The sequence below is a fragment of the Camponotus vicinus genome, unplaced genomic scaffold (genome assembly GCF_025532165.1).
Source record: "Camponotus vicinus isolate PSW18456_S1 unplaced genomic scaffold, iyCamVici1.0 SCAF_14, whole genome shotgun sequence".
Classification (NCBI taxonomy): Eukaryota; Metazoa; Arthropoda; class Insecta; order Hymenoptera; family Formicidae; genus Camponotus; species Camponotus vicinus.
Genome location: NW_028141950.1, coordinates 13298790 through 13319699, shown reverse-complemented (window position 1 = coordinate 13319699; position 20910 = coordinate 13298790). Strand labels below are relative to the sequence as shown.

The 20910-nt window shown below is 35.3% G+C and overlaps 3 protein-coding genes and 1 long non-coding RNA gene across 4 annotated transcripts in view; 2 read left to right on the top strand and 2 right to left on the bottom strand.

The window, feature by feature from the left end:
* Window positions 1-377: 377 nt before the first annotated feature.
* On the bottom strand, window positions 378-5362 carry LOC145964921 (uncharacterized). Its single transcript, XM_083088073.1, has 3 exons — window positions 1949-5362; window positions 669-1854; window positions 378-401 (listed from the first exon to the last, which is right to left on the bottom strand). Exons 1-2 carry the CDS (start codon window positions 5360-5362, stop codon window positions 1054-1056), a joined length of 4215 nt encoding a protein of 1404 aa, XP_082944199.1. The 3' UTR covers window positions 378-401; window positions 669-1053.
* Window positions 5363-9724: 4362 nt separating this feature from the next.
* The window catches only part of LOC145965249 (uncharacterized), a 44437-nt gene continuing 33251 nt past the window's right edge, over window positions 9725-20910 (bottom strand). The window contains exon 4 of the transcript XR_014436656.1: window positions 9725-10017. The gene's annotated coding sequence lies outside the window, so the exon portion shown is untranslated. The remainder of the gene's footprint in view (window positions 10018-20910) is intronic.
* On the top strand, window positions 9745-10556 carry LOC145965250 (uncharacterized). The gene is made up of 2 exons (XR_014436657.1): window positions 9745-10019; window positions 10440-10556. It is a non-coding gene; the product is annotated as an uncharacterized LOC145965250 (long non-coding RNA).
* Window positions 14935-16263, top strand: LOC145964920 (uncharacterized). Its single transcript, XM_083088072.1, has one exon. The coding sequence runs from the start codon at window positions 14935-14937 to the stop codon at window positions 16261-16263; it is 1329 nt and encodes a 442-aa protein (XP_082944198.1).

Genomic DNA, 20910 nt, shown 5'->3' with positions numbered 1-20910 from the left:
TATTATCGATAAAAGAGGATTCAGAATATGGACCAAAGTGTATATAAAGAACTGATACTAACACGGTCCGAAGTTTATTTTTTCTTTTAAGGACCGTCTACGATGGAAGTAATATTGGTGGAGTGGACGGTGAAGTAAGGCGTAAGCGAATGGTTCTTTTCCATTTCGCATTACTCCTAGTCTTACGCCTTACTCCACCATCCACTCCACCGTCCACTCCACCGATATTATTTTCATTGTAGACGGTCCTTTAGTCAGTTTAATTTAATAAACTGATTTAATTTAAAATAATTTGTTTAATAATCTGGATCGCTTGTTGGGATTCAGAATATGGAACAGATTATTTGAAATTGTAGAGGAATAGATGATGAAATGGTCTTCAGGATCCCAGTTTTTATCTACTGGAGAAAGGAATAGCAGGATAATTTGCGTCATAAAACGCAAATTAGATACAACACTATTCACTTAAATGTCTTGAATTTATTAATTAGCCAAAGCTGCACTCTTACTCGCACATCCACACAATGCTTTCACACTTGTACATGTTTCTCTCAAATTCAATTAATTGCGCACGTGATTTTAAATGCTAACAATTTATGCATAGGCGATGTACACACATGCCGCGTTCGACTTAGACTGCCGGAGACCGGTGGAATTTGAGTACTTACAATATTTCATATGCGATGGCGCTTTTAATCTAGAATTTCGGAGATCGTCACGTGATATAATTTGAATCCTTAACAAACCGCCCGCCTTGAACCGTCTGGTTCAAATAATTATCAAAGTAACGAATAATATAGGACGATTCGATGAATATTACATGTAGTTGCTTACTTTCGTTACATATTACGGTGCGGTACATAATACAATGAGTTTCGCTGTTTGTGACTAATTATTCAAGTTCATCGAAGTTGATTGAACAGATAGAATTTCAGTGAAAGTTAATTACATAGACAGAAGATAAAGGTGAATTCTGATCAATCAATCGTACAATAATGATTCATAAGTATAATTCTTTGTGAACCTTTATAAATTTAACTTATCGATATTATATTAACGAGTGCATTCGGAATCGGTGTTATCAGACTCTAAAGCTACTGGCAATTGTGCAATCTCAGTTATTGGACGTAGAAAGGTTGAGTTCTCAGTTTTTACTCGAACAGTGCGAACTTTATCATCGCGACCCGGAATGCATTCGATAATTCTTCCTAAAAGCCATTTCGAGGCTGGAAGGTTTGGTTGTTTCAACAAAACTAGTTGTCCTAGTTTTATATTAGGTTGTTCAAGACGCCATTTTGTGCGTTGCTGAAGTGAGTTTAGATAATCAGTAGACCATTTACGCCAAAAAATTTCAAAACATTGTTGCATGGCCTCCCAACGTGATAAACGATTTTCATTTAAATAGATTAGAGAAGGTTGAGGAATTGATATCAAGCTACTGCCTGTCAAGAAATGACCAGGAGTTAGAGCTTCAAAGCTTTCTATATCGTCAGTTAAGGGTCCAAGTGGACGTGAATTTAAAACACCTTCAATTTGACAAAGTATTGTTGTTAGTTCCTCAAACGTTGGAGTTCGATTTTTCAAGATTTTCGTAAGATGTCCTTTAACGCTGCGCACGCCCGCTTCCCATAATCCTCCAAAATGAGGGGCTGCAGGTGGATTATAAATCCACATAATTCGATCGTTAGTTAATAAAGTTCGAAACTCGGTATTTGAGATTGCCTCGTCGTATGCAGTTCTCATAAGCGCCACGAAGATTCGTACCGCAGTCGCTGTACATTCTCTCGGGCAATCCTCGACGCGAAGTAAAGCGTTTGAAGGCCGCGATAAATGCATCAGATGAATAATTCGATACTAATTCTAGATGAATTGCTTTAACTGCGAAACAAATGAAGAGAGCAATGTAGCAGGGTTGGGATTTATGGCCGCGACCAGAACTAAGACGTACCTGAAGCGGACCTGCATAGTCGATTCCGCAATCAATAAATGCACGCGGAGGTCGAGTGATTCGTCTCTTTGGCAAGTTTGCCATAATTTGATGCGATAATTTCGCTCTTACTTTTGCGCATTCCAAACAATTGTAAACAACAGACTTCACAAGAGTTCTCGCATTGATCACCCAATAATTTTCACGTAGAGTACTCAAAGTTAAACGTACGCCTCCATGCAGGCATCTTCTATGAACATCTTCGATTATCAATTTTGTAACTCTATGCTTAGCTAGAATAATTGGATGCCGATTGTCGAAAGTGAGGTCAGCGTTATCTAAGCGACCGCCGACTCGAATAAGAGAATCTGTCAAATATGGAGTGAGAGACGAGAGCTTACTTTTCTTTGGACATGGTAAATTGTTTTGAAGACTTGATAATTCAAGTGGAAATAGGATGTTTTGTAAATGTTTTAGAACTAGTTGTTCTGCTGCGTTGATGTCGCTTGCCGTAAGGAGCTTTGTATCACTCGTATGTTTGTTTACTTTGTGAGAAAGAATTTCTTTTGCTTTTAGAATGTAAGCTACTGCTCGGAGAATTTTACTCCATTTAGAGCAACGTTCATACAATTCGGATAATTGATCGAAAACGAATACAGTGAAAGTGACATGAATTTTTCTATTCTCTTCGAGATCTATATTAGAGGGCAATTGAATTAAATTTTCGGGCCAGTCAGATTGTGAATGTGATAGCCACGGTGGGCCTTGCCACCAGAGTGATGAGTCAATCAGTTGACTGACGGACATTCCTCGAGAGACAAGATCAGCAGGGTTAGTTTTAGTAGGAACATGCCGCCATGTATGGTCAGGAAGTAATGAGTGTATTTCAGACACTCTATTTGCGATGAACGTTTTCCATTTTGCTGGATGTTGACTGAGCCAAGTGAGAACAATACTTGCATCAGTCCAACATTGAAAGGGTACATGAGTTAGGGCTCTTGCATTTCGAATTGAAGTTAAACATCGAGCTAGCAGTAAGGCTGCTTGAAGCTCAAGTCTAGGAATGCTTTGTGATTTTATTGGAGCGACTTTTGATTTGCTCATTAATAAAGTAACAGTGATTTGGCCGTTGTAATCTTCAACTCGTAAATAAATTGCAGCTCCGTAAGCTATTTTTGACGCATCAGAGAATCCGTGGGTTTGTACAGAACGGACACTTGGTGAAAAGCCAGTCCATCGTTGAATAGAAATTGAAGTTATTTGATTCAGTGAATGGAAATAATCGAGAATGGATTGAGTTAGGTTTTCCGGCAATGGATCATCCCATGAATAATTTTCACGGAATAAGTTTTGAATGAAGCATTTTCCAATAATGATGATAGGTGATAGCCAGCCCATAGGGTCAAATAGCTTTGCGATTAACGAAAGTGTAGTGCGTTTAGTAATTCGCTTTGGAATGTCAATAGTTACTTTAAATCCGAACATGTCATTAGATGGATTCCAATTAATCCCAAGTAATTTAATGCCATCATTTTCACCTGTAGGCGCTGTCCAGGCAAGCCCGTGATCTGATGAATCTATACCAAAAAGTAAATCATGCGAGTTGCTTGTCCATTTGCGAGCTTGGAATTTTCCTCTATCGAGTAATAGAATTAGTTCATTTCGAGCGGCTAACGCATTGCACTTGTTATGTGCTCCAAAAAGAAGATCGTCGACAAATGTATCGTGTAGAAGTATTGGTGAAGCGAGAGGAAAACTCTTTCCTTCGTCCTCTACTAATTGTTTGACAACACGAAGCGCGAGGAACGGCGCTGAACGTGTTCCATACCTGACAGTCATGAGTTGATACTCTTTCACACGCTCAGTATGAGAATAACGCCATAAAATGCGTTGAAAGTCTACATGATTTTCATCTAATAAGATATTGCGATACATTCGAGCGAGATCCGCAGTAAATACAAATTTATATGAACGCCAATTGATCATTATTGTTATTAGGTCTGCCTGCAAAGCAGGGCCTTTGTACATGAAGTCGTTTAATGACATGCCATTTGAAGTTTTCGAGGATGCATTGAAAACCACTCTTAATTTGGTCGTTTGACTGCTCTCTCTGAAAACGGCATGGTGTGGTAAGTACACAGGTTCGACTGATAACTTAGATGGTTGTGTAGACGGGAGAACTTCTCTCATATGATTCATAGTTTCGTATTCTTTCATAAATTCCGAGTACATTAGGCGATAAGTATCATTTTTTGCTAGACGAGATTCGAGAGTTTTCAGAGATGATTCAGCGACATATCGAGATTTGCCGATTGGCAGTGGAAGATCCGAATTAAATGGAATCTGTACAATATAACGTCCGTCATCAGTCCGTCTATGCGTTTGTCGAAAATGGGTTTCACAATTTTCATCCTCTACTGAAAGTAATTTGGACTGTGGAAATTCCTCGATTTCCCAAAATCGTTGTAAATTTGAATTCAACATTGAGTTTGTAATTACATGATTAATAGTAATTGCATTATTCAAACCTTTGGTTGGGCATTGCATATTACCAGATACAACCCAACCGAAGATTGTTTTTTGTGCAATGGGTTCATCAATTTTACCTTTGCGTACGCCATCGAGAAGAAATGCTCCATAAAGATTAGCACCAATTAGTACATGTATTGGATCATTAAAAAAGTCATCTGCAAAATCGAGGTTCGACAAGTGAGACCACGAGGATAAATCACCCGTGTATTGAGGTTTGTATGAAGTAATTTTTTGCAATATCATAGTAGTAGTATGAACAGATGAGTGGCCATGATGATTAGCGGAAATGCGAATATGCGCGGCTGATGAGACAGGCCCAGCGTTGGATTCTCCAACGCCAGAGAGTGATTCTGAAATTTGTTCCGTCTTTACGCCAAGCGCGCGTGCGAGATCGTGGGATATGAATGACCACGTTGATCCAGGATCGATTAATGCTCGAACTCTTATTGCTCTTTGCGACGGACTTAAACACCAAACGCGAGCTGTTCCGAGCTGAATATTTGTATGTGATGTTGTCGAGCAAGACAAGTGTGACAAAGTTGGAGATTTGTTTACGATCTGCATACCGCTTTCGCAAGATAGTTGCTGTGTCTCGTTTGAGTTATCGTCTTTTGATTTAATTTCTACATCTCTATGTAACCATGTATGATGACGTTTTTGACATTTATAACAACTTTTATCGCTTTTGCAATCTGTTACTTTATGATTTGGTTTCAAACAATTGATGCACCATTTATGCGTTTTCACTAAGTCAAATCGTTCTGTTGGACTAATTTGCTTGAATTTTTTACATTTGAATAACTTATGATTTTCTTTGCATAATTGACAGGAATCTTCTGTATTAGAAGCTAAATGTGATTTGATCGATGATGATTGGAATTTTGTTTTCGACTTCGAAATCATTTGATTGTTTACATGTATTGATTCGGACGACGATGTTTCGAGTGACTCTAGTATACGAGCTAAGAGAAATTTATCAAGATCATCGAATTTTGGATACTCTGTATTGGAAGTAAGCGAGAGTTCCCAATCACGTTTGGTGCGTGAATCTAACAAAACAACAGCGATTAATCAAAATGTCGTCGTAGCCATCCGTATTGCGGCCTAATTGTTTCAACGCTCCAAGATGCTTTGTAATTGAGTTACGCAAATTTCTAAGTAGTGCAGGCGATTCCTTTTTTATAGGATCAATAGCGAATAACGCATTCAAGTGAGCATTTGTTAATGCAATTGTATTATTATATTGTCGAACAAGTAAATCCTATGCTACTTCGAAATTCGCATTAGTTACATCCATAGTAGAAATCAGATCAAAGGCTTCTCCATTGAGAGAAGTGCGTAAATGCCACAATTTTGTTACATTGTCATATGTGCGATTATTCTTTACAAGTGCGGTAAAAGTATCACGATAAGATTGCCATTCGGTTTGTTTGCCGGAAAATTTCGGTATTTCGATACGAGCTAACCTTACATAAGATTCGCCGAGGCTTGTAGCTGCCATGGGAGGTGTCGCTACTGGAACATCCCGTGGTTGTAGCTCTGCGTGTCGTTCAGCAAGAGAGTCGAAGGCCTTGAAGATGAGGTTTTCCATGGTGGCAAATTCTTTCCTAGTGAAGTATGTGAGTGCCTTTTTCACTTCGTCAGTGGCGATGCGATATGCTTGAGAATTTCGATGTTGACATTTAATCCACAAGTGTTTCATGTATCCTTCTCTACATGAAAGAACTGAGCTTGGTTTGTTATTTTGTATAAGAGATGCAATTTGTTCTATCTGGCGTTTCAGAGATTCAAAATCTTGCATTTGATCAGAGAGCAAGTCTGCTAAATCCATATCCTGGAATTCTTCCATATTGGTTGATATATTTTCTTGTTTGAAGCTTTTTTCTATAATTGTTTGGTCGAACGATGATCCAGATTGATTGAGCGAAAGATGGGACATTCTATTGTCGACTCGTACTGAATATCATATTGGGCGGCAATGCGTTACATAATAGTGTAAACTCTGGTAGGTCGAGTCTATCGAAAATGTCTATTTGTTCGGTATGTTTTGGTTTAAGCGTTGATTGTGTGTGTGCGCATAACGTTTCGAAGAGTATGAGCGGTTCGTCGTATGAAGAAGCAAATAACGATGGCTGCTTCGTTGTGACGTCATGAGATTGGAATTTTTCCTTTGTTCTTTGAATAGCGTTGCAGTCGAAAGAAAATTGATGATGCAGTTCCCTTTGATCCTGGCAGGATCGCCAAATTTTTGTAGAGGAATAGATGATGAAATGGTCTTCAGGATCCCAGTTTTTATCTACTGGAGAAAGGAATAGCAGGATAATTTGCGTCATAAAACGCAAATTAGATACAACACTATTCACTTAAATGTCTTGAATTTATTAATTAGCCAAAGCTGCACTCTTACTCGCACATCCACACAATGCTTTCACACTTGTACATAGTTTCTCTCAAATTCAATTAATTGCGCACGTGATTTTAAATGCTAACAATTTATGCATAGGCGATGTACACACATGCCGCGTTCGACTTAGACTGCCGGAGACCGGTGGAATTTGAGTACTTACAATATTTCATATGCGATGGCGCTTTTAATCTAGAATTTCGGAGATCGTCACGTGATATAATTTGAATCCTTAATAGAAATTAAACGGATAAATGGGAGATAGCCTATTTATTGCGTATATTAAAAATAAAATATAAATAAAAATAAAATTATTCTTATGGCCGAGTGTATTTATATACTTTTATAAATGTCTAAGATATTCACTTATCAAAAATGAAAAAAGTAATATGTCTCGAAAGTTCATGAAATTTTCACATAGATTCCACGTAGATTCTAGTACCGTGTTTGAGTGGATTATCCACTCGAATATTCACGTGGATTCAACGATATTAATCTACGTGGTAATAACGTGGATTTCACGTGCTGTTTTTGTCGGGAATTAACCATATTTATTTGCAATATGTAATTTAAATATTTAGATATTTCGATAATTTCGATATTTCAATTTATTATAATCTATATATCTGTATTTATTATAATCTATATATCTATATGTTTCTATTAATGAATTAATAAATGTACATACATACATACATATATTGTAATGTCAGACACATATGTGTCTTTATTAATAAACACACATATGTACATATTAATAACAGATATAAAACAGATTGAAATAATCTATATAAAATTAAATATTGCAAAAATAAATAAATACCGTTAATCATATTTCATTCATATTTAATTATAATATAATGCAAAATACTTTTAATTCTCAAAATGCTATAATTCTCAAAATGCATAAATATCTAAATACTATATATTTGAACGTTGCACACAAATCAAAGTAAGATATCATTCGTATCGACATAAAATAAAATAAAATATTAATAAAATAAAATATTAATATATAAAAAATAAAATATATAAAATATCAATAGTAAAAGAATTCATTAAACTTATTTAAACTGATTTATAAAACTGAATTTAATATATTTAACAATAATGCGAAAACTTATGATTGTAGATTTATCACGAATGGAATATATTAATTAGAAATATAAATTATGATAATAGCAATTTTTTATCCGCGAAACATTTGGAGATAGTTAATAAAATTACGTTCTGTTTAACATTTTTTTATTTTTACAAATTAGAGTACACTTATTTCTCTACTAATCTGGATGCGAATTGATGAAATATTATTATTTGATTCCTCTCATTATTTTGCATATAAAAGTATTAAGTAATCGTAAGATAATCGAAAAATGAATATTTTACTAGATATTTTATGGTTTATGTAAAATTAAGGAATTATTTCCAGCCTCATTACTCGAAAAGTACTCAATGAAGAAATACTTTATTATAGTGTTTTGGAAAGCTCTCGAGATAAGCTATAAGAATACATAATAAAAAATAGAGGGTTCCATTTAAAAAATTAAACCTTCATGTGACATTCTTGCTTATTACTTAATAATTATTGCGAATTTTGCAAAATGGTAGAGGACTTTTCTTCTTAGTTTGACCCAATCTATCATCACTTTTCGTTTGGTCCTTCACGAATCGGACACCCTGTATACACGGCTCTCTTTTTCAAAGTTATATTCTTTTTAGCGATCTGTAAAATCTGTGTGTTTTGCAACACGTGTTGCCGTTTCGTTTATCTGACATCTGATCCGGCATCCGATTACCCGTCAATATTTTCGCGTATACGCGTATATGTATACTTCTATCGTGTCGGTTCTGTGTTTGTTTTTTTCACGTGTTGTATTTCTTCTTTTTAAGTTTTTTTCATTTTTTTACTTCATTTCTAAATTTTTTTTTCGCATCGCATTTTAATAAACAATGTCGAGTCAGTGCCCTGTAAATAGTTATTATGATAGATGTGTGTACAAAGAGTGCAAGAATGGAAAATCGCATGGAAAACGACTATTCAGATTTCCAAAGCAGGAAGATGTAAGATGCAATATGTGGATACGCAATACAGGTAGGTCTCTGTGCAATAATTATGTCATTATTTTATATATTGACATGCTAGCAATGGAAAATCCGAGTATGTGTCACGTATACAGGGTGTCTCATGTAAAGTGTCCCACTGAAAGTATATCTCGTACAAGTACAAACTGGACTAAAAAGTCTTATATGATTTTGCAAGCAATTACAGCAACGAAAAGATAAGAATCGGGCGGCGTATAGCCAAACTTTATTATCGTGCTTTATTATTCGCCGCTGGCACGCCTAGCGCGCACATCCCACGATTTAGCCACACGAATGAGACGTGCTCATCAGCTCTTCTTTAATTAATCTCTTTCTTTAATAAATCTTGAAATTTTACGATGTTGTTTGCAAAATAGTATAGGACTTTTTAGTTTAATTTAACGAGATCTACTTGTACTTTCGGTAGGACACCTCAGATATGCTGTAGAAATATGTGAGGTATATAATATAAGTTTATAAATTTTATATATAAATTTAATATTTAATAATTATATATAATTATATTTACAGATTTATACTTCCTCTCTTTCTTTTGTTTAATTTTTTATTAATTTATTTGATTAATGATAAATTTTATTAAATTAATTAATAAGAATCCATTAATATATAAATATTTAAATTAATTTAAATTATTAATTTAATATATAATAATTTACGATAAATAAATTTATTAATGTATATTTAATAATTATATTTGTAATATTAATGTAAAAAATGTAAATTTTCATTTTTTAATTTATTTTTTATCCATTTATGTATTTTTTTTAAGTAAGCAAATTTAAATCTCAAAAAAACTCGGTGGCGACGACGGCGACGGTCCCGACGGCTATGATGGCGACGACGGTGACGGCCCCGACGGCCACGGTGGCCACGGTAGCGACGACGGCGATGGCCCCGACGGCCACGATGGCCTCGGTGGGGCCGATGGTCTCGACGGCCATGGTGGCGGCGACGGCACCGACGGTCCCGACGGCCACGGCAGCTTCGGTGGCGACGACGGCGACGACTCCGACGGCCCCGACGGTGTTGACAACCGAGCCAATTATATTAACTGTAAGTAAAAAATTAATAAATTTTATATTATAACCAATATTCATATTATAATTAACATTTTGATGGCCGCATATATCGCATGTTATCTGTGTGCGACTGACAGTGTTAATAAAAGGAATCGCGGAATGTTTTGCTTTATCTTGCCTGATTTTTTGTCTCACTTTCATATATATTTAAGAAAGCATATTGTTTTTATCTGTCATGTATATGTCATATTTAACGTCTTGCACGCGGATATTTCAGAATTCGCCTTAGAGTTAATATAATATTTATCATATTAATATTATATTACGGTAATATAATATTGATTATACACATATATTTATTTTTTTAAATATAATATTTATTACATAATATATTTATTTTTTTGTTGCAAACAGAACAGTTGCAAACTGTAATTAACAATATTTTTGTCCAAAGAGGAAGATGGAGGGATAGAAGGGGATGGAGAGATAGAGGAAGAGGAAGAGGTAGAGGTAGAGGTAGAGGTAGAGGTAGAGGTAGAGGCCGGGGTAGAGGTGCAGGCGAAGGCAAAAGTGATGACATAAAGATATTTTATTATGAGAAATAAAAAACATGTACACAATAAAACACGTCTCCTAAATATAATTTTTGAGTAAAATATATAAAAATATATAAATATATAAATTTTAAATATATATGTGAAACTTTTTTTTCCGATATTTCCTATCCTTTTTCCAATATTTCTTATCCTTTTCGAAATATCAATAAGTTAAAAACGAGACGGGAAAGACAAATCGCTATTAGCTCGCCGCGTGGTTTGCTTATGCGTTGGTGAGACAAAGCCAGAGCGATTGATTGTCCGTCTTTGTCTGACTCTGTCCATCTTATCTAGTTCGGATATGAACCATAGTATGGACACGAACCATGTATTGTTACCGAGCGTAACGTACATAGTTCATGTCCACTTTCTCAGACGGCGCATCAAGCGTCGAGAAATTTGCTTCTGGAGGCCAGTGGCCGCTCTCAGGTTTCTCTCTGATCTTAGTGGTTAAAATAGCCATGCTATCCGTGCATGAAAGCCCACGACGAAATCCAAATTGTGAGTTAGGTTAGGTATGATATGGTTATTGTTGTTGATCTTGGATTTTTGGCTTGCGAGGGATAACAAATGTTATGGATTACAATAAAATTTATATGGATATAATCTGTCGCGTGTGCCTTTACAAAGCAGTCGGGATCGAGAGAGAGAGAGAGAAAAAAAGGGGGAAGGCAAGCGAGTAAAACGCCTAGTGACATCTTAATAACACAAAAAAACTAGCGAGTAAATTACTATGAAATACATAACTCTGATTCAGTAATACAGGCGAAATGTCATTACAACTTAAAAGAAATAAATTTAATAATTAGAGATTTGGCTCAAGTAATCAAAAAATTAAAAAGAAAATGGCATAAGAGCCAACGCGCGGTAGTTGGAGCGCAGAGAAGCAACAACATTCTTTCTTTTTTCAATATTAGTTTATTAAAAAACACATTATAATAACAAAAAACGAACGTTTCGGATCACCTTTTGATCCTTCTTCAGCGCGATGTTAACAACTTTTATTACAATTATACTACAATTATTACTACAATTTATATTACAGATAGTGACGCGTTACATTAAACGAATTTGTTCTCGACGCGTAGGTGACGCTAAATTGCATCCCGCGGAGGTCTACCCTGGTGAAAATTAAACGCTTCTCGAAGTGTCAAAGAAGCGTAAACGAACAGAATAAACGCTTCTTAGAAGCTTCATTGACTTCCCATTAACTCTTCGCGATTTTAAATCTTCGTGCATATTTCTCGAACGCTCCATAAAGTGTATACGAAGCATTCCGTTACGCTTCCCTTACGCTTTAATATTTCATGTTTTCCTTTACGTTCCCCAAACGCTCGATAAAATGTGAACGAAGCACTCCGATACGCTTCCCACACACTTCAATGATTGACATTTAGAAACTCTTCATTTACACTTCCTAAACGCTCCATAAAATGTGAACGAAGCACTCCAATACGCTTCCCGCACACTTCAATGATTGACATTTTAGGAACTCTTCATTTACACTTCCTAAACGCTCCATAAAATGTAAACGAAGCACTCCAATACGCTTCCCGTACATTCAATGATTGACATTTTAGAAACTCTTCATTTACACTTCCTAAACGCTCCATAAAATGTGAACGAAGGACTCCAATACGCTTCCTATACACTTCAATGATTGATTTACTTAGAAACTCTTCATCCACATTTCTTCAACGCTTAAACACTGCACAAAACATGTATGAAATACTTTCCATACACTTTAACAATTTAAAGAAATATTTTTAAGGACGTCAAAGTTTCGTGCGAGCACGCAAGGATCTGTTAGTTCGTTCGTTTACCGCTACGTGCGCTATCTTTCTCGTATTTAAGTTTAGTTATGAAAATTATATAGAGTTTACAAAGACTAACAAATAAGATTAAAGATATACTTCAATTTAATTTCTGATCTCGATGTAGGAGCTTCAGATATTAAATTGATTTTTATAAGTCGGACAAGTAAATGTCTGGCGAATAAACGAAAATAATCCGTTTATTACCTATTTAAAATGTAAAGTGCAATATTAACGGTACAGTATAAATATAGTAGAGTATAATATTTCATTCGTATTCGCCAATAAGTTTGATGACATTTCATTTACGTTCTTTGAAAATTATATTAGATATTTCCCCTGGCGAAAATAATTATCGGAGCGTAAGTCGAATGTAAGGAAAGAGTAACAGAAGTGTAAACGAAGCTTCTAGGAGGCGTAAATTGAAACAACGAAACGTAAACGAAATGTTAACGCTTCATTTACGTTTCGTTGTTTCAATTTACGCCTCCTAGAAGCTTCGTTTACACTTCTGTTACTCTTTCCTTACATTCGACTTACGCTCCGATATTTATTTTCGCCAGGGTTATTCATGTTTGTCGGAGAGTTCGATAACGTTTCGTTTACGTTCCTTAAGGAGTTTGATGACGCTCCGTTTACATTTGAAAGATATTTCGTTCACGCTTGTCGGAGAGTTTGATGACGCTTCGTTAACGCTTTTCTAACACTTAATAGCCGCTTTATTTACGTTCCGATGTTTCAATTTACGCTTTCTAATAGCTTCGTTTACGCTTCCGTCACTTTTCCGTTACATTAGATTTACTCTCCAATTCATGCTTTGTTAACGCTCGGTTTACATTTTATTTTCGCCAGGGTAGTAAGCGCTCTGCTTCCAACAGTCAATTAAATATACTATAGTTATGCTATGCGACGTCATAGCAGATCTTACAAATCGAGAATAAAAATAATAAAATAAATACCGAAAGATATTACACGTGAATAAGCTTTTTTGCTTAAATTAATAGTTAGAAGCATGGCTCACCAGATTCCGCGCTTTTTACAATTAATAATATAGTATGCCGCTGTGCGCCCCATGTCGATTCGAGATTCGATGACGAACTGTATAAATATGTCCTCGGTTGTCAGGGGGTCGATTGTGTATCACACAACTTGGTGAAAATTACAAAAGTGAGCATATGTACTAGAATATTTATAATTTCATTAGTCAAATCTAGTAAATTTGCTCACTTTTGTAATTTTCACTTAATAATGTGATACACAATTGACTCCCAGGACGTAAACATGGACTCAACCAAGGACATGCGCAGTTGACTCAACGATAACAAACATACCGACGCGTGAACGAACGCCTCATATTTTCGATAAATTATCGATTATCGTCGCAAATGTATGATGCAAGCCCTCTGTATCACTGCAAATTTAAGCTATTTTTTTGGCGCTTGATAAACAGCATTTCAGAGACAAGCCTTTTGCTCAACGAGGACTCCCTGTCCAAAATCTCAGATTCCTCCCAATTAAAATCATGACCGAATTCCAGTCTGTGATTAGTTATAATCGAAGGTTGTGACGTATTTCGTCGAATGTGATTTCGGTGTTCAGAAATTCGTTTTTTTAACTGTGCTAGTTTGGCCGACATATGACGCATCGCAATCATTGCACGAGACTTTATACACTACATTGTTATACGAATCTTTTGGCATTATGTTTTTATAGACCTTGAGAAAATTACGAAGTTTATTTAAAATACCAAAATAAGAAACTCCCGTGTCATGACTACGAAGAACTCGCTTAAATTGTTCCGAAAACGTTGGAATGTATGGGATTGTGAAATATGAAGAGGGTCTTTTCTCAGGGTGGTCCTCGTCGGGCTCCGAGCCTGTTCGATTCAAGGCCAATAGCAACTTCAGACGTTCTCGTATTACATGGAAAATGTAAATAACATGTAATTTTGATGTGAACGCGGTTGAGGCACTTAAGAGGTGGATCAATGTTCAAAAGAAAATTATTAAAACAAATTTGCAGATCAAATTCTTAAAGAGCTGCATAAGCAATGACATTGTTCCACCTCATGTTAGCCGATGTGTGTCTCGTGGCGAAAATTTGTATCATGATAAATCATTGCGAAGATTTAGATTGTGAATCGTTTTTGTATCAGCGTTTTGCGTAATGAGATCGATGATGCATACAGGCGCGTTCGAGCGTTGCGCATACAAACATATAAAACCACCCGCTATGTATACTCGCGGTTACCGATTTATATTTGTAATGAATTTTTTTCGAGACAATGCAAGTCCCTCCATTTCTATTTCACTGGTGAACATCGGAGATTGGATAAAAAACTGAATGGTTGATCCATAAACATCGACTCTTTGTCGATAGTCAGATTCAACCGATTTGCTATTATGGTGCTTTCGAATCACATCCCGCGATACCGCCGCGTGTGAATCTCCAGTCTGATGCCACTCGATCAGCGGAGGGCGTCGTAAAACCTTGCTTTTCGTTTAAACCGATTGACAAAAAATCAAATATAACTTCGGTAATGATCGACCTTAGTCCTTCTGTTTTTAACCGCGAAGAAACGCCTTCCGCTCTCGATTTAGTTGATGGGTGGTTCATTAATCTTTCTTCCGCCGACATTCCGAGAGAGATCCAAGGCCTGTTACAACTAGGGAATAATTTTTGCTTACCAATTGAAAGTAATGAAAAAGCAATAGTTGAAATGGTCAAAAATATTGAACATAACATTAGAAGACTTTCGATTGGTGATCAAATTGCTATCAGGAACCGCTCTGCCCCAATAATTAATAAGATAGCTGGCCACTCTTTTGGTGTGTCGGAGGAGGATGAGACACTTATTCGCGCGGCAAACTTTACTAAAAAATTCCTACGGGAAAATCCCAACGTTATTTTTACAAGAGTGGATAAGGGAAATGTCACGGTTGCCCTTGACAGGGAGATTTATTTAAAAAAGATGACAGATATGTTTAGTGACGAAAGCACCTATTTGATTTTAAGTAAAAATCCGATTAGAAAAATGATTAATGATCTCCATGAGTTGCTAGTGAGATGGAAATATTATAACTACATTTCTGATATGACTTACAAGCGTTTGAACTGCACTGATGGTGTGTTACCGAGAGCCTATGGATTACCAAAAATTCATAAGCCGAACTGCCCATTTAGGGTGATTGTCTCCTCAATCAACACTTCCCTATACCAATTAGCTGCATTTTTACATAACATCATCTATGACGCTATCCCCAGGGCACATAGTCATGTTGCCAATAGCTTTGAATTAGTCAAAAAACTATCAGGTGTACAGTTAAATGACCACTTTAAATTACTATCATTGGATGTTGTTTCTCTCTTTACTAACATCCCATTAGATTTAGCGTTGGATAGCGTCTCAAAGAGATGGTGTTTAATAAAAGAAAAGTGCAGCATTCCCCGCGACGAATTGTTGACTGCAGTTCGGTTTATATTAAATTCTACTTTCTTCACTTTTAATGGGAAAATATATCAACAAACATTCGGAACTCCCATGGGCTCTCCCCTATCCCCCATCATTGCCGATATCACTCTGCAAGATTTGGAAAATAAAGCAATTGGACGAGTTCCCTTCAATCTACCATTCTATTATAGATATGTGGATGATATAGCTTTGGCGGTTCCCTCTTCTATATTCAGTGAGGTCTTGGGTATCTTCAACTCTTTTCACCCAAAGCTTCAGTTCACATTGGAGGAGGGAGTTGATAATAAACTTAATTTTCTTGATGTTACGATAATCGTGAACAATAATTTAATCGAATTCGATTGGTATCACAAACCTACTTTTTCCTTATCGGTCAAAGAGAGCGGACTATTATAGTCGCTAGCTTTTGCAGGGAGCTTCAGAGCTCTATGTAATTAACCGCAGATGGTTAATTTTTTATAAATTCCATCATATATGTATCTATATACAGAACCGATCAAGTTGAATCGATCAAGTTTTTGAGAAATGACAAAAATAAAAATTTAGTAGTTAATAGACATGATATTAAATTGACTGAAAATTGACTTATAATCGCCACAAAGTTGACTTCTAAGTCGACTTATTAGCTGACTGACAGTCGACTATAGTCGAGTCATTTGTCGGCTGTTAGTCGACTTTAAGTTGACATTCAGTTTGACTTTGAAGTCGACTTTAGACTTTTTCTGCTGACTGACAGTCAACTAACAGTCGACTTGGTGCTGTTTGGGATGTGGGATAGTTGTGAATTTGTAATTCCCGCGGGAGATTTCTTGTATCGACCCTTAAAACCTAGTAACAATTCGATTCCTTTAGCAATTATTGAGGTGTAATTAATGCGAGACATTATCATGTCTCTTGATAATATATTATTGAGAATCTATTTATTTATTATATTAAATTATCTTTGTTTTATTACATGTTAAAAGAATAATGTTACAATAAGTAAGCAACATATTAGGATAAAAATAAATCGTTAAACAACTAAAGTAATAAAAATTGTTATATAATCCCAGACAGCACACGGACGTCTTTTGGATCTCCTAAGGACGTCCTACATGGATATAGGGAAATATCCTGAGGATATCTGTTTGTAATCCTCGTACATCCTGAGGAATAGTAAATGAGCGCCTCACATAAAGCCTAGATATATCCTCAGGAGATTCTATTTCAAAGTCCTAAGGATATTTGCAGGATGTCCATAGGAAATTTTATAACTCTTGAAACGTCTACAATACATCCTAAATTGGTCCAGAATATATCGTTGAGGTGCTTTATATGCTATTTTCAGGATTTTAATTTAGGTTATATCCAGCATATTTTTTCCCATATTTTATATCGCGTTGCTTAATTTGGCAGTTTATATGTCGAATATATGTTTGTACCCAAACAGCACCAAGTCGACTGTTAATTGATTGTCAGTCGGCAGAAAAAGTCTAAAGTCGACTTCAAAGTCAGATTGAATGTCAACTTAAAGTCGACTAACAGCCAACAAATGACTCGACTATAGTCGATTGTCAGCCAGTTAATAAGTCGACTTAGAAGTCAACTTTATGGCGATTATAAGTCAATTTTCAATCAATTTTTAGTCAATTTTCAATCAATTTAATGTCATGTCCATTAACTATTAAATTTTTATTTTAATGTCAAAACTTTGATCGATTTAATGTTCTGTATATAGATACATATATGATGGAATTAAAAAAAAATTAACTGTCTGCGGTTAATTACATGGAGCTCTGAAGCTCCTTGCAAAAGCTAGAGGAGATGCGACTATAATAGCGCTCTTTGATCGATAAGCTGTGATTCGTGGGACTTGTGTCGCGGCCTTATATTACTGTCTTAGATGAATTCCACTTTCGGGTTAAGCGTTTTCCTTTTCGCCACCTAGCGGGGCGTAAAACTCGTGGAAGTTTATGAATATTTTTATTTATCCATTGGATATCTCTGGTAGCTACTTGGTGAATATACATTCATACACAAAAAAACAGGCCACAATAATAAACGACGACTTAAAAAGACGACTTCAAGTTGACTAAAAAATGTCGACTAATAGCCATTCAGTCGGCAAATAGCCATTCGTACTGTGTGGATATATGCAACGCATATATAATTTTTTAAATTTCTTCTTAAATAATCCTTGAAACATATACTGGATATAATCTAAATTAATCCTTCAAATAACATCCCTAGTAACACAAAATATTGGCAAAATATTGGTATACCTTGGCTCAATATTGGTTATATTGGAAATGTCTTGGCCAATATTTCCCAATGTAAAACTAATATTGGTTGTTAACAAAATGCAAGTGTTCTGCCAATATTGCAGTGCCCATGATGACCAATATTGGCTACTAAATAAATATAAATGTGTTGCCAATATGGTTGCATCCATTATAATACCAATATTGGTTATGAAATAAATGTAAATGTGTGCCAATATTGCACGTTCACACATTATATGTGAGCTTCGCGCGTCGCCACTAGGCGAAAAGGAAAACACCTAACCCGAGAGTGGGACTCCATCTAAAGCAGTATATAAGGCCGTGGCACAGGTCCCACGAGTCATGACTTATTAGTCAGAGAGTGCGGACTATTATAGCCGCATCTCCTCTAGCTTTTGCGAGGAGCTCCAGAGCTCCATAAATTAACCACAGACGGTTAATTTTTTTTTTTGATGGCAAATTCCGTCATATATTAAAAACTGATCTACAGGGTGTCCGATTCGTGAGGGACCAAACGAAAAGTGATGATAGATTGGGTCAAACTAAGAAGAAAAATCCTCTATCATTTTGCAAAATTCGCAATAATTATTAAGTTATAAGCAAAAATGTCACATGAAGGTTACCTTTAATTTTTTAAATAGAATCCCCTATTTTTTATTATGTATTCTTATAGCTTATCTCGAGAGCTTTCCAAAACACTATAATAAAGTATTTCTTCATTGAGTACTTTTCGAGTTATGAGGCTTGAAATAATTTTTTAATTTTACATAAACCATAAAATATCTAGTAAAATATTCATTTCGATTATCTTACCTTAATACTTTTATGTACAAAATAATGAGAGGAATTAATTGGCGCAAAGAAAACACATAGTTGTTTCGAAAAAAAATATGTAATTTGCAATTAACAATTACATATTTTTTCTTAAAAATAATTATGTGTTTTCTTTACACCAATTGATTCTTCTCATTATTTTGTACATAAAAGTATTAAGATGAGGTAATCGAAAAATGAATATTTTACAAGATATTTTACGGTTTATGTAAAATTAAGAAACGATTTCAGGCCTCATGACTCGGAAAGTACTTAATGAAAACTAACTTAATTATAGTGTTTTGGAAAGCTCTCGAGATAAGCTATAAAAATACATAATAAAAAATAGGGGGTTCCATTTAAAAAATTAAACCTTCATGTGACATTTTTGCTTATTACTTAATAATTATTGCGAATTTTGCAAAATGGTAGAGGACTTTTCTTCTTAGTTTGACCCAATCTATCATCACTTTTCGTTTGGTCCCTCACGAATCGGACACCCTGTATATCCAATGTAAAGCTATTTGAGTATGTATAATTAGTCAATCTTGGTTAAAGATGAAAATAATATATTGGTCCAATATTACAATTCAATATTTGCTCAAAATGAAATCGCGTCTACTTTGCAATATTGGATCAACATTGGAAATATTGGATATATATTGTTAGCCAATATTGCTCCAATAAAGTGTGCTACTAGGGATATATATAATATCAATCACATATTTTCTGAACTAATTTGGGATGCAATGAGGAACACAAAAGAATATCCTTAAAATATCCCTTACAGTTTCGCAGGACTTCCTTAAGAGATCCAAAAAATATCCTGAGCTGTTTGGCTTTATACCATATCCTGAAAAATCCCGCGTATATTCCGAGGATATTTAGGATATATTCAGGATCATCCTGAGGATATCTTGTGCTGTTTGGGATACTACTTTTTTGAATATTATTATTAAATATTATTAACTATATTGTGTATAATTATATCAGAGCTGTCCACGTTTTGCACATTTCGGCCGATTTCCGTGAGTCAACGCCTATCGTCGCCCCCCTCTTCCCTTACGTCTCGAGATCTTAATAACGAGCCAGCTAACAACCGTAACCAAGACGCGCGACACTTTACTTCAGGTACGGCTCATCTATAACGCAATGTTGTTCCCTACGCCTCTACCAAATGTTGATACTTTAAAAGAATACGCGAGTTCTTTAAAATCTTTTTAGATAATTAATTCAAAATGTATAATAAAGTTTCAATTCCCGATTATTAATTATATTAATAATAAAATATTGACATTTGGCAGACGGAGTATAGGGAACGGTATCGTATTATACCGTTTATTATGCGTATTATTATGCGCCGTACCTGAAGTGTCTTGGTTACGGTTGTTAACCTGGCTCGTTGTCAAGATCTCGAGACGTAAGTGGGGGGCGATGGGCGTTGACTCACTGGGGAAATCGGCCGAAATGTGCAAAACGTGGACAGCTCTGAATTATATAATTAACTATATCATGTATAATTTTGAAATATATATAAATATATGTATAAATATATGTATAAATATATGTATATTTTAATGTCATTTTAATAAAAAGGTTTATTTTTATGAAGACCTTATTTTTATAAATAATTATTATTTTACTTTGAGAAAGATATATAGGGTGTTTGGTAATAACCGTATTATCTCTCGTGTGTAGATAGAGCGAGTTAAATTGAGTAGAAAAGTTCTGTATCATTTTGCAATCTTCGCAATAATTAATGAATAATTAATTAAAGAATCGACCAATTCATAGAGTATTACCGCGCAATGAAAAGAGACATCCCGCTGTCACGTTGTTGCTAAAACGTGAAAATTCAATACTCACTATACTCATATGTAGTTGTTATTTATTAAAGTGCTTCTTCCAAATGTTCGCTTGTGCTTATAGTAACTATGGAATAGTTAGGTTACTGTCTTTTCTTGCTACG

What these genes read in the sequence shown, in the direction of transcription:
- LOC145964921 (XM_083088073.1), bottom strand. Translation starts at nt 5,362, where the DNA reads ATGATTTCGAAGTCGAAAACAAAATTCCAATCATCATCGATCAAATCA. An exon ending in ACTATGCAGGTCCGCTTCAG is followed by an intron (nt 1,855 to 1,948) that starts GTACGTCTTAGT and finishes ATCTAGAATTAG; the next exon opens with TATCGAATTATTCATCTGAT.
- LOC145964920 (XM_083088072.1), top strand. Translation starts at nt 14,935, where the DNA reads ATGATCGACCTTAGTCCTTCTGTTTTTAACCGCGAAGAAACGCCTTCC.